Here is a 13,228-nt window from a genome sequence, read left to right on the forward strand (position 1 = left end):
GGTGGCACAGAAACAAAAACCCCGGGTTCTAGAGAGCGAATGGAGGCCAGGGAGGAAGAGAGCCAACAGCCACTCTCCGGCTCACCTCCCCCTGCTGGTGCTGGGTTCCCCATTCCCATGTTGCTGGACAACAAGGCAGTTGAGTTCTGTCTGACCAGGGCTGGGTCCTTGAGGCTGCAGTGGGGGCAGGGAGGTGTAGGCGTGGACTTCTCAGGCAGGTCTTTGACTCATTCAGAGAGATTCCTCTGAGAAGCCACAGGGCTTGGTGGCTGGGGCTTGGGTGTACACCCTGTGCTGACTGTAGTTTGGGTCCTTGCTACCCAGAGAGTGGGCTGCATCAGCAGCAGCTGCATGGCATAGGAGCTGGTGAGCAACGCAGGCCTCCCGCCCAGGCCGGCTGAGTCAGCCTCTGCGGGTTAGCGAAGACACGCAGGTGGTTCTCCTGCATGGGGACATTTGGGAAGAACAGGGCTGGGGCACGTTTCCCCTTTCTTCCCCCAGTGTCTCTACCTAGTAAATAGAAACCGTGGGCATTCCACCTATCTCTTAGGTCTGTGGGTAAAAACTAAACCGCAGTTTATTCACGCCAAACACTGATAAGAGTAAATGTACAACAAGGTTCACTCTAAATCTCCAGGCTGCCGGCCTCCGGTATCAGAATAGCACAGAGCTCCTCCTATGTTTCCATCAAATAATCCTAGCAAACTTTTCCTGTGAAGGACCAGAGAGTAAATATTTTAGCTTGTGGGCCATATGGTCTCGGTTGCAACTAGTCAGCGCTGCGAAAGCGGCCATCTGGGCATAGTTGGTTTCCAATAAAACTTTATTTACAAAACAGATTTGGTGTGCAGGCTGCGGTTTGCAGGGGAGCGATGATGTGAGGTCGAGCATGCAGCGGCCACCACGCCAGCAAACGTCTCCTTAAAGCTTGATTTGCATTTTACAGCTCACTTTGCAGCAGAGCACAAAATCAATTTACATTTATTTTCTCCCATCCAAGTACTAACCAGGCCCGACCCTGCTTAGCTTCCGAGATCAGACGAGATCGGGCGCGTTCAGGGTGGTATGGCCGCAGACCAAGTTACATTTATTTTCGTGTAAATTGCTTTTCTTCCCACCCCGTCTTCAGGGAGAATTGATGCCTTTGGAAGATGCTTTGAGTGTATTCTGTCTTCACGGCCCCCCTGGCCCCCCCACCAGGAGAACGTTTGCAGACACCTGCCCCAGCCTCATAGGACGGAGCTTCAGGGAACCAGCCCCCAAGGCCTGGCTGGGAATGGGGCTCCCTCCTCTAAGGAACAAAGGGGGAGGGAGGATTTGCTAATAGGAGTCCAGGTGTGAGGCCAATAGAAGTAATGACTCTCATCACAAGGCCCCGGGGTTTCAATGAGGGAAGGCAGGCGCCCATTTTGGAGATGCGGAAACAGAGGCTCTGGGAGGTAACTCGATTCAGCCACTGGCCGCGGCTGTGGGTGGCAGAGTTCAGTGCGTGCCCTTCTGTTGTTCACGATCCTGATTTGTGGCTGAGATAGTGTAGGTGGCCAGCATGGGCCCAATTCTCTACCCCTCCCTGTGTCCTCACCTTTTACCATTAACTTCCAGGAGGAAGACCAGAGACAGGTGGAGCTGAGACCCAGGCTGGATCAGCCAACCCCCAGGCCCTGAGACACGGGGCGGGGGAGATGCCAGACAAAAGAGCGGGGCCCCCCAGCCACCCCCCAGCTGACCCCAGACGTGTGAACGGTCCATCCGGTCACTGGATGCCACTGAGGGCTTGCGGTTGGCTGTTACGCAGCGTTACCGATTGTGCCAGCAGGAGCTGGTGCTGTGGGGGCGGGGCCTCTGTGATGTCTGCGGGCAATAGTGTCTCCTCTCGGGTTTCTGTCTGTCTGGGCTTGTCACCAGCTTTGTTCAGGCTTGCCAGCACACCCCCAGCCCCCAACCCGCCCACACCCGCCCACCCCAGCAGGGCCACTAGAGGACTTCAGTGTTTCTCAAGATTTGGGGGTTAATGGCACAGTGACACGGTCGTAGGCACACAGGCTCTGGCGTCAGACGGCCTGGGTTTAACACCTGGTGCCCCCTTCCTAGCTGTGTGACCTTGGGCGAGTTTTTAGCCCTTTCGGAGTCCCCATTTCCTCAACTGTAAAGGAGGATGACCACGAGGGCTGCCATGATCATTCAGTGAGACAGTGTGGTGAAGTCCTTAGACAGTGCCTGGCGTGCAGCCACCGAGAATGCGTCAGACACACAGTGGCACTCCAGTGGGTCTCCGAAGGCGGAGGTGGGAGGGTCGGTGCCTAAGGCCCCGCTTTCCCTCGCTTCCACCACTGGTTTGGGGCCTCCTGGGCAAAGTGCACAGATCCTTGCTGTCGCCCCAGCCAGCACCCCCCCGGGGAGTGCTCCCTGACCCATGCGTCCTTCTCCCCTCCAGCCCCGCAGCGAACTCTAGATTTTGCCACAAGAGAGGAGGGACGGTGTAGTTATTTCCTTTGGCTGCTTTAACAACTCACCACACATGCAGTGGCTTAAAATGCAGAAATTTGTCCTCTTCACAGTTCTGCAGGTCAGAAGGCCACGGTCAGGGTCACTGGGCTGAACCAGGGCTGGGTCTTTCTGGAGGCTCAGAGGAGAGTCCTGCGTTGCCTTGTCCAGCTGCCAGAGGCTGCCTGCCTTGCTTGGCCAGTGACCCCTTCCTCCCTCTACGAAGCCAGCAGGGTAACATCTTCGCATCCCCCTCTGACCCTGAACCCTGCTTCCATCCTCACATCCCCTTCTGACTCCACCCCTTCTGCCTCCCTCTTATAAGGCCCCCTGTGGTTTCATTGGGCCCATCTGGATAATCCAGGCTGCTCTCCCCATCCCAGGATCCACGATCCTTAAATCGATCACATCTGCCAAACCCTCTTTGCTACGTAAGGTAGGAGACACATTCACAGGTTCTGGGGACTAGCGTGTGGACATGTCAGAGGGCTATGGTCCTGTCCACCACGGGTGACCCTGACTCTTGGACACAGTGGTGGATCTTGTCCCTGAATCTGAGGATTTTATGTTGTTGTCAAACAAACAGAACCATGGCTCGTGTTTCAACCTTTCTTAGCTAATAAAAGTAGTTTTGTTAATTCAATCACATTCCCGAAAGTTTATATAGGTTTGGGACTGGGAGGGGTGTTGTTTACGACTGCACATGTGCCTCTTAAATAAGTACTAAATTATTTCTGCCCTCCTGCATTCCTCGCTCTCCTTTCCTTTACTGCCTTGGTTGGGGCCGCGTCAATTCTGGCCCAGCCCAGACCCTTCTGGCTGGCCTTCCTGCCTCCCTGCTTGCCTGCTCCCAGTCACCTTCCATAAAGCTGTCAGATACATACTTCAGTGTGTACATCTGACCACAGTGGTCCTGCCTCTACCTAAAACCCTCTATGGCTCCCTATTGCCCTCCAAATAAAGTCCCAAGACCCCCTACCATAGCTATAAGGCTTTCTATGAAAGCCCTTTGCTAACCCTCCAGCCACACCTCTTGCCCCTCCCAGTTAGGGTGACCAACCATCCCCGGTGTGCCCAGGACTGTCTTGGTTTTAGCTCTTGAAAGTCTCACGCCCTAGAGAACTACTCAGTACCCAGGACTCACATCCTCCCTGCCCCATGCCTTTGAGCCCTAGGCAATGGCAGCCTCTTGGAGATTCCTTCCTTCCTTCCTTCCTTCCTTCCTTCCTTCCTTCCTTCCTTCCTTTCTAAACATATTTTTAGAGAGAAAGGAAGGTAATGAGAAAGAGAGGAAGAGAAATAGCAATGTGTGGTTGCTCTCATGTTCTCTCATGTTCTCCCAACTGGGGACCTGGCACGTGCCCTGACTGGGAATCGAACCAGTGACCCTTTGGTTTGCAGGCCCTTGCTCAATCCACTGAGCTGCACCAGCCAGGGCTGGAGATGTCTTTCTTGCTGAATGAGTCGAGTCTTCCCTGGAAATTGCCTTGGCATAGTGAGGTATGAGAGGTGCGCCCTGGCCCCACCTCCAGGGGCCAAAGTGTGATGGGGAAACAGGACAACTCGTGGACCAACCAGAGGGTGGCAGTCACCTGGGGCTCTCTGAGGAGTTGAGAGGCCAGAGTTCAGATGCTGGGGGGCGCGGGGTGGGGGTGCCACCCTTTGTAGATAGGCACATTCTACGGAGTATGTGGCCAGGGGGTGGGGTCCCCACTTGTACTGTCCCCCCACTAAACACTGGGTCATTCACTTTTTGGGCTTGGGCCCCAGCTGCCCTCCTGGGCACCTCAGGAGGGCAGGAGGGCTGTTTCTTTGCTGAGTCTCCATGGCTCTGCTCTGTGACCCAGCCCAACTCTTTCCTCTCCGTTTCCCGGCCTGTCTAACGCAGCGAAAGCTTTCCCAGCTATGACCTGCTGTGACCGCATGTGGAAATGTTCGCTTTTCTCAAACCTGCTCCCTTTGAGGGCTGAGCCGCAGCCTCCCATTTCTGCTGCGCCCTCCCTGTACCCAGCACAGGACTGGCATGAGGCCAGAGCTCACGAACTGCTTCCCCGTCTCAGCGAGCCCAGGCTGCCCGCAGCCACGGGGTCCGCCCTGGGGTGGGGTGTGCTAGGGAGCCTCTTCCTCAGGGAGCTGGAAGTTGTCCCTGGGCAGTGGCTTCCTTCTGTGGCCCGAGGACTCACTGACTCCTCTGTGGAGGCAGGATCAGGAAGAGGTGATTTGATCAGGGCCATGTGTTGCACAGCTGTGACATGCTGGGGACAAGTGTCTGGCGTGTCCTTAACTCCTGTCTCCTGGGGCACAAGTTGGCTTCCTGGGACCCCCCTTCCCAAGCACCCCCAGGAGCAGACCCCAAGGCCTGACCAGCTTGGCTGGGGGTGTGTGTGTGTCTCTCTTCCTATTCCTAAAGTGGGAAGCGGCGGGGGGCCCTGGAAAGCCTGGGAACTGCTGGCGAGGCACAAGTCAAGAATGCAGGCGTCTTGCGGGGTAGGACGTTTATTGTGGTTGCGGGGACTTGCTGCCATGGCTCCCACGGATGCATCACAGCTGCATTTTCTGCAGGAGCAGAGAACAGAGTGAGTGTGTGTGTGCCCACATGCCCGGGTCCCCATCAGGGGCTCTGCTGGCAGAGTAGGAAGAAGGGGGCTCTGGGCAGCCCCGGGACTTCCCAAGCCAGTCGTGCCTCCACCTAAGGGCTCTGGGCCCCCTTAGCCCTTCAGACAGCTGTCCCCTCCAAACAGGGGGTCAGAACACACACCTGTCCTGGTGCAAGAGCCCCCGGGCTGAGCAACCCTCTGCTCCCCCAGCACAGGCAGCAGTGCTGCCCCCTCTCCTCTGCTCGGCCCTGCTCTCCTAGGTCCACATTTCTTTTTGTGGGGACTGGTGGGTGCCCGGGGTCAGGACAGCAGCTTTTTGCTGAACCCAATGGGTAAATGGGTGGAGAAGGTAATGACTGTGTTCTCTCCTGCACCTGCCTCAAGACTGTGTCCAGTGGGCACTCAATACTTCTTGACTGAGTGAGTGAGGGAATCAATGAACAGATGGGTGTGTGAATAGGTACATGACGGAACCAGCAAATGAATGGGTAAGTGAGGGCAAGGGGCCAGCGCAAGCAGGGAGAAGGGCTGGGAGGCAGGCACCTACCTCCTTGATCCACTGGATGTAGGCGGACACGCGGGTGTAGACTGTAGGCTTCTTGAGGGTGTTGCAGCCCAGCCCAGAGCCGAAGCTCACGATGCCGCGCACCTCCCAGGAGTCGTTCTCAGCCTGGCAGTTCAGCGGGCCGCCAGAGTCCCCCTGCACCAAACCAGACAGCATCAGTCTCCAGTCTCCAGGCATCCCCCCGCACCCCCCACCCAGATGCAGGCTTGGGAACAAGGGCAGGTTGGGGCGGAGGCTGTGGGCTCCTCTCGCTCTCGGCCTCAGTGCCCCCTGTCTTGGCCTTGGCTTGTCCATGGTGAGGGAGGTAGAGAAGAGGTGGTGTGGGGCTTCCTTGGCCTCATTCTGGGAGGTCCTGGCTGTCAAACCAGCTCTTGATGTGCTGTGTGATCTTGGAATGGTGGTAACCCTCTCTGTGCCTCAGTTTCCCTAGCTGCTCAGGTCACTGTGTCCAAGACTGGTAGCGGCCTAGAGAGGTGAGGATGCTGGCCCCTATGCAGGAGAACTGGGGACATGAAGCTGGTGTGACTGGGGAGACGGGCCATGAGTTTGAAAACAGGAGAGTCCCTGATTGTCCTAGGTGCTTCTTGGTGTGGGATCAGACTCCCTAAGTCCTCTGTGTCCCTGGACAGGTGGAGCTGACAGCATGACGGAGCAAGCGTAGAGACTTTAGTGAAGTTTCTTCTATACTTGTCACTGTCACTTAGACACCGAGCACCCCCGTGAGGCACTTCCTGTATCTTCACAGTATAGATGGGAAAACTGAGGTTCAGAGAGGCCAAGCCGCCTGCCTGAGCTCACACAGCTGCAAAGTGGTGGGACCGGGACTCGAAGGCACTCATGTTCCATTCTCACTCTCTTGCCGCAGTGCTGGGGTTGGGGGGGTAGGCGGGAAGGCGGTGGGGGGGACCCATTTCTCCTANGAGGATGCTGGCCCCTATGCAGGAGAACTGGGGACATGAAGCTGGTGTGACTGGGGAGACGGGCCATGGGTTCGAAAACAGGAGAGTCCCTGATTGTCCTAGGTGCTTCTTGGTGTGGGGTCAGACTCCCTAAGTCCTCTGTGTCCCTGGACAGGTGGAGGTGACAGCATGACGGAGCAAGCGTAGAGACTTTAGTGAAGTTTCTTCTATACTTGTCACTGTCACTGTCACTTGTCACTGTCACTGTCACTGTCACTGTCACTTGTCACTGTCACTTAGACACCGAGCACCCCCGTGAGGCACTTCCTGTATCTTCACAGTATAGATGGGAAAACTGAGGTTCAGAGAGGCCAAGCCGCCTGCCTGAGCTCACACAGCTGCAAAGTGGTGGGACCGGGACTCGAAGGCACTCATGTTCCATTCTCACTCTCTTGCCGCAGTGCTGGGGTTGGGGGGGTAGGCGGGAAGGCGGTGGGGGGGACCCGTTTCTCCTAAGCCTCCTGGGCCCATCCAGAGCTCAGTCTCCTCCCACAGAAAGGGTGCGCTCCTGTGGGTCTTCCTGCTCCACACCTTCCTTTGCCCTCCCTACTGTCCCCTCCCACGTGGCCACCTGCAGAGGGAGGGGGCAGGGCCTGGACACTCACTTTGCAGGCCGAGGTGATGCCGTCACCCCCAGCACACACCATGGTGTCCTTCACCAAGACGCTCCACCAGTCTTTCTGGGTGCACGTGGCGTGGTCCACCACAGGCTGCAAGCCCTGTTGCAGCTCCTCGGCGATGGGGCCGTTGGCTGGGGAAAGAATGGGTGGTGAGCGGGGAGGCAGCTCAGGCCTTTGGGGATGGCGGGGGTGGGGGTGGGGGATGGATGGGGCTGGGACAGGTCTGGCTAGACCTCATGGGAACCGCGCATAGGCCCTTCATGGGCAGGCTCTGAGCCAGTGGTCCCAGAAGGTCTGGGTCAGAGACCCCTCTGAGCGCAGGGAAGGGAGAGCGGGTTGGAGGCAGGACGAATCACAGAAAGCACTTTGTGGTGACTTCTCTCTAATGGGGACCCTGAGGCTACAGCTGTCCTTTGTTTCTTTGCGGGGGACTCGGCTTCCAGTGTCGCACAGAAAAAGGGCTTTCTCACCCCACGATTTTCCGAGTGTTAACCTGCATTGTCCTCGAAGTCTTCCATAGTTTTGTTTACTTGCATTTAACCTTTTAATTGGGCTGGAACTTATCGGGCATAAGTTCCACAAATAGTCTGTTAGTTTCATAGGCACTTACACAGCACTTCCTATGTGCCCAGCCTTGTTTTAAGCACCTGACAAATCCTAACCCGTTTAATCTCATAGCATACCTTCTAATGCACTTGTTAGACCATTTGTGACATGGTATGTGCTTAATAAAAGTTAGCTGTTGTTATTACAAAGTTAAGAAAATGCGAAGATGTTTAGGCAGAGAGGAAAAGTGATAGGCAATTGTGGGTGGTGTGCCTATTGTGGGAACTTCCTCCAGGAAGTCTCCCGTGATTTCTCAGAGGCTGTACTCACTCGAGAGGCGTCCCCAGCCAGTGACGTAGCAGGGGTAGTTCTGAGACATCACGGAGCCCTCCTTTGGCAGGCAGGCCACCTGGATGGTGTCACTCAGCTCCACGGGTTCTGCCAGCTTGATGAGGGCAATGTCATTGCTGGAGTTCAAAGTGGAGGTTTGAATGAGCAGGAGGCCTTGGCCACCCAGCCCAGGCTAAGAGGCCCAGGGTGTGAGTGGAGGGCCAGGCTGTCAATGACCAAGAGTCTTCCCTAAACATCCTGACTGCCAGCTTCTCATTGGCCGACAGAGGTGTCCGGGGACAGGTGATCCGCCTTCTAACACCATCCATCGCCTGCCCTTTAGATGTGGCTTCTCCCACCTGTCTTCACATCATGAACGCTTAACAGAGGGGCGATGAGAGCAGAAGCGTTTTGGACCACTGTAGGTGAGGTGTCAACCAGAAGTTAAGCAAAGGTAAGTAGGAAATTAGTGACAAAAGAGAGACACTGGTGGGTGCAGTATTTTGATGCTCTCCTGTTCCCAGGATGAGAGCTAGCAACCTTAGCAGACCTGGTCTGATTCCTAGTTCTCACACGTACTTGGCCGTGTGACCTGGGCCAGAGTCCCTTAACCTCTCCGAGTCTCCGTTCCTTGTCTAGGGCTGTTGGGAGGGAGAAATGAGAGAGGGCATATAATCTGTGTGTTGCGATGTGTAGGCGCCCAGTGAAGGCAAGTCCTGGCTCAGCCTCTGCCTGAGGGAGCCCAGGCAGGTCGCTGTGGGCCCATCTGGGTTTTTATTCCCTGGGCACCTTCTGGGGGCCCTGGCCAGTGAGGGAGATGGGAGGGGTGTCCCTCTCCACTTAGCATTTTGCCATTTTGCGTAAAGGGGCCATCAGCTGGCTGTGCAGGGTGAGGATGGGGTCCAGGGACAGGGAAGGGCAGGTGCTGCAGCTCTGTCTCGGGGACCCCTCCTTCTTCTGCGGTGCTCCCAGGGGCCGTGAGACGGTCAGCCGGGCACTCACCGCACCAGGAAGGAGTTCCACTTCTCATGGACAAAGATGGTGTCCACACCCACGTACAGGGAGCCTTCCTCGTCGTCCAAGGTCAGGTTGTTCTTCCCCAGGCCCACGCGGTAGGTCCAGGCGTTGCTGAACAGAGGGAGGGGACTGGGTCAGTGGGGCCACCTACCAGCTGGTGGGGAGAGAGAAACTCGGGCTTTGGTGACTCAGCTCAGCGGCCACGTGGGAATCATTTGGGGGAAGGGCGAGTCTATCCCCATTGCCCCTTCCCAGGGTGCAGGGTAAGGACCCTGGCCAAGTCCACTTTGACTCCTGGGTGGGTAGCCTTGGACTGCAGTTTGCTCGTCTGTAAGGTTCAGATGATATTGGAAAGCCCCTTCCAGGACTGCTGTGAGAACGGATGGCTTCCTGCCTGCATCATCTCTGACTCCCTTGCTCCTGCCCTCACACTGTTCCCTCCTCCAGGCCTTTGCACTGGCCATTTGTACCTGCAGCTCCCTTTCCCATGGCGGTGAGGTCTGCCCTCGCTTCCTTCAGGTCTTTGCTCAAATGGATCTTTGGCAGAGAGACCTTGCCTGGCCATGTCATTTAAAATAGAACCCCCCGTACTTTTTATTCTCTTCCAGCCTGTTTTCTTCGCTGCTGTATGATGTGTTATCTATTGTGTTTGCTTGTTTAACAGTCTGTTGCTCTGTCTTCCGCTAGAATATAAGCTTGCTGAGAGCACAGAACTTGTCCTGACTGCCGAGTCCCCTGGCACACAGTGGGTGCACAATCAACACTGCTGAATGGAGGAATGAAAATGGATTTACAGCCATAAGTAGCTTATTTGGCCCAGTGTGTAGTTGGTGCTCAATAAAAGCAGCTCATCAGGCTCCCACCCGTTCTGGGCATCATTCCCACTCACCTGATACAATGGGCAGCCGTGAGGACGTAGTTGCTGGCGATCAAGGTGCCACCGCATGTGTGCCTCCACGTGTCGTTCCTGAGGTACTGGAGGGAGATCTGGAGGAGGGGACATGTGTCAGCCCCCAGGGACCCCCTCCCCACTCCCTGTCCACCCACCTCCCACCCCTGCCACAGTACTTACCTGCCAGGGCCAGCTGTGGGGCCGGGCATTGTCTCCTCCCACCACCCGGGCCGCTAGGTTGGGCAGGAAGGTGGGCACCCCGCAGCTGGAGGCTGGGGGAGACAGGAGAGGAAGAGCACAAGTGAGGGGGGCTGGCATCCCACTGGGGAAGGGGCAGGAGGAACTTGGGGGCCAACACAGGTTCAGAGTTTTTACTACATGGCTTTGGGGAGCCATCTAGTTCTCTGGGCCTCAGCTTCCCTTTCTGTGAAGTGGGAAGAACAGTGCCAGCTGGGCATGTTTTTCCTGGGAACGAAATTACACAGGGCCACCAAGGCGTTTAGTGAAAGGCCTGGTGCAGAGGGCGCACTTCCTGCCTTGAAGGAAGGAAGAGGTGGCTGCCGTGTGCATGAGTGCCCTGGAGCACGCACGTCCTTGCTCCTTACCTGCTGCCCCTTTCTAGGCCACAGTGTAATAGGGTGCGGTAGGAGCAATGAGTCCACAGAGTTCCAGGCTGTCATAACTGGGAGCTGTGTGGAGCGGTCAAGTGCACGTGCTCCACAGCGAGACCTAGACTCAAGTTCTGGCTCCACCACTGACCAGCCATGGGGTCTCGGGCAAGATGGAGCCTCAGCACCCTCCTCTGCAGAGAGGGGGTGCTAACGCCCCCTGCCTCTCAGGGTAGCTGCGAGGGTCAGGTGAGCTCCTGCATGTACGGGGCTCAGCACAGTGCCTGGCACCTAGTAAACACGCAATCAATAGGAGCTGCTATTGTGATTACTGCAGTGGTTGTTGTTAGCTGGAAGGACTCTTGATCAAGTGCTCTCGTTTGCCCCAACAGCCAGTGAGATTTAGAGAGGTGGAGAGACTTGTCCAGGTCCTGCTGAGAGAGAGTGACATTCAAGCCAGGGTTGTCGATTCCTAGTCTGGGATAAGGCCAACAATGTGGGGGAGCAAAGAATTTCCACGGGAGAGGTGCCAACGCTGGGAAAGCGAGCCCCGATTGTCCCCAGGATGAGGGGGCCCGGTCTCTCCACACCTCACCTCTAACCCTCACCCCGGAAGGTCAGATCACCAGCTCTATTTTGCAGAGACGGAAGCAAAGCGGCTGGTTGGCAATGTCCGAACCCACATGGGACCCCAGAGCTCCTCTCTGGGGAGGCCAGCCCGAGCTCACAGCCCGTGGGCTGCAGCTGGCCCCCGACCCACCGCTTACCGCAGGCCAGGAGCACAGCGAGGACTGTGATGCCCAGCATCCTGTGTGTGTTCAGGACCAAGTGGCTGTCGAGGCCAGTAGGGCACTCTTATAGGCAGGAGTCGGGTGACCCCATTCCACCCCACTCGGCCAAGGCTGAGCCACCTCTTGGGAAGAAACCTGTTCTTACACGGCCCTTTCCCTGACCTTGGGCGGTTACTGTTTAATTTGGGCAGGAGATAGGGCTAGCTTGAGGTATGGATTTCCCCAAATAACCTGCGAGCAAATTCTGAGGTTTGCAGGTTTGGGGCGGGGGCGCCCACCACTCTGTTCGGAGCATATTCTTCTCTCTCCCTAACTCATTCTTTTAATTATTATTTCCTGGGCACCTACTATGTGCCAGGCATTGTGCTCCATGCTTCATACAGGCGCTTAACTCTCCAGCAACATGAAGTGGACACTGTCCTCGATTCATTAAAGCTGAGGCCATTGAGACTCAGTGGTCAGGGACCACCCACGGTCACACAGCTGGGCAACAACAGAACCAGGATTGGAAGGCAGGGCTCCCAACCACAGTCTGGGGCCTCAGACTGCTGGGGCACCCCGATTCCTCTTGTCCTCATAGCTTCACCTCTTTTTGTTGTTTTCTCTCTTTCTCTTTCTCCCCTGTTCAACTAGTATTGTCTGAGCGTGGGCCATGCTTGTCTCCAGCGCCTGCCTCCCAGGCTGTGGATGGGAGCTGAGACGGGGGCGGCCCCTTGGAAGGTGTCTGGTTGGCCAAATTCCTACTTTGGGGCCAGCTTGGTTTTCTCCCTGCAAGGCCCCTCAGAACCCCTGTCTCTCAGATGGGCAAATAGGACCAGACACACTCTCAGGCCTCTTTCAGTCCTAAGGTTCCATGACTTGAACGTCAAGGTTGAATGGCACACGTGGGCTGATGGCACTCGGTGTGGGTCCAAGCACACTGGTGCCCAGAGTCCTATCCTGAGCCCCGGTGGGTCAGGGTCAGTCTGTCCCTTAGAGCACCTGGCTTAATCCATTTGCCCCAAGGCATGACCTCAGCCTGAGGGGTTCGAGTCTGCTCTTCCTCTTCTTTCTACTCATCTGCGTACTCCCCAGAAGCTGCCTTCTGAGCTGGGCACCTTAGGAATTATTTCCCAGAAAAGAAATTCAGAATGCCAAGCGCCCTATTGTTAAGGGTGGTTATCTGGGGTTGGAGAAGATTCTAACTTACATATATTATATATGAAATCTTTTTTTAAAAATCATGCATTACTCAGGCCATATCAAATTAATCGACTTTTCTTTTTTTCCTTCTTTCTTTCAATATAAAAACCAATCAAGTTCTGATAGGGGTTAAAAGACCTTGAGATGGGAGAGTGAGGGAGGGTGAGGCCGTGTCTGGGGGGGGTCTGTCCTGCTGTCGTGGTCTCAGGGCTCAGGCCTGGGGGGCAGTCTCAGGCCGTGGGAACATTTGGGGAGTGGGCTTCCTGAAACTGGAGGGGTGGGGGCTTGGCTTAACAAGAGAGTACCTAAAGGACTGACTCTCGTTTGCCCAGAGCAATGAAGCGCTGTCATACCAGGGACACGGAGGCCGTTCGTTCATTCATTAGCTCCTCCCCGACCCGTTCACCGAGTGCCTCCTCCCAGGAGGGTCGGCTAGAGCTGGGCCTGTGGAGACCCTGAGATCTCCAGCCTCACTGCAGCTCCCTATCGGGCAGGGTGGCCGAGTGCTCCTCGAAGTGTCTCTGAAGGAGAAGTCAGTTCTGCGGCGCTGGATGGGGTGTGGGCCGGAAAGGATTCCTTCTCCACAGAGTTGAAGTGAGCCCGAGGACTCGAGAGGGTGAGGACGCTGGAACCCCAC

The 13,228-nt window shown here is 56.2% G+C and overlaps 1 protein-coding gene across 2 annotated transcripts; it reads right to left on the minus strand.

The window, feature by feature from the left end:
• Positions 1-4,967: 4,967 nt before the first annotated feature.
• On the minus strand, positions 4,968-11,723 carry CTRC (chymotrypsin C). Of its 2 annotated transcripts, XM_037045171.1 has the most exons (8): positions 11,386-11,723; positions 10,191-10,282; positions 10,008-10,105; positions 9,104-9,229; positions 8,102-8,238; positions 7,211-7,356; positions 5,629-5,781; positions 4,968-5,040 (listed from the first exon to the last, which is right to left on the minus strand). In XM_037045171.1, exons 1-8 carry the CDS (start codon positions 11,423-11,425, stop codon positions 5,026-5,028), a joined length of 807 nt encoding a protein of 268 aa, XP_036901066.1. In that variant the 5' UTR covers positions 11,426-11,723; the 3' UTR covers positions 4,968-5,025. The 2 variants fall into 2 exon arrangements, with proteins under 2 accessions (XP_036901066.1, XP_036901065.1); XM_037045170.1 differs by lacking the exon at positions 11,386-11,723 and having other exon boundaries at positions 10,191-11,263.
• Positions 11,724-13,228: the final 1,505 nt, after the last annotated feature.

Source organism: Sturnira hondurensis, unplaced genomic scaffold (assembly GCF_014824575.4).
Source record: "Sturnira hondurensis isolate 20B ecotype Veracruz unplaced genomic scaffold, ASM1482457v3 Scaffold0004257, whole genome shotgun sequence".
Taxonomy (NCBI): Eukaryota; Metazoa; Chordata; class Mammalia; order Chiroptera; family Phyllostomidae; genus Sturnira; species Sturnira hondurensis.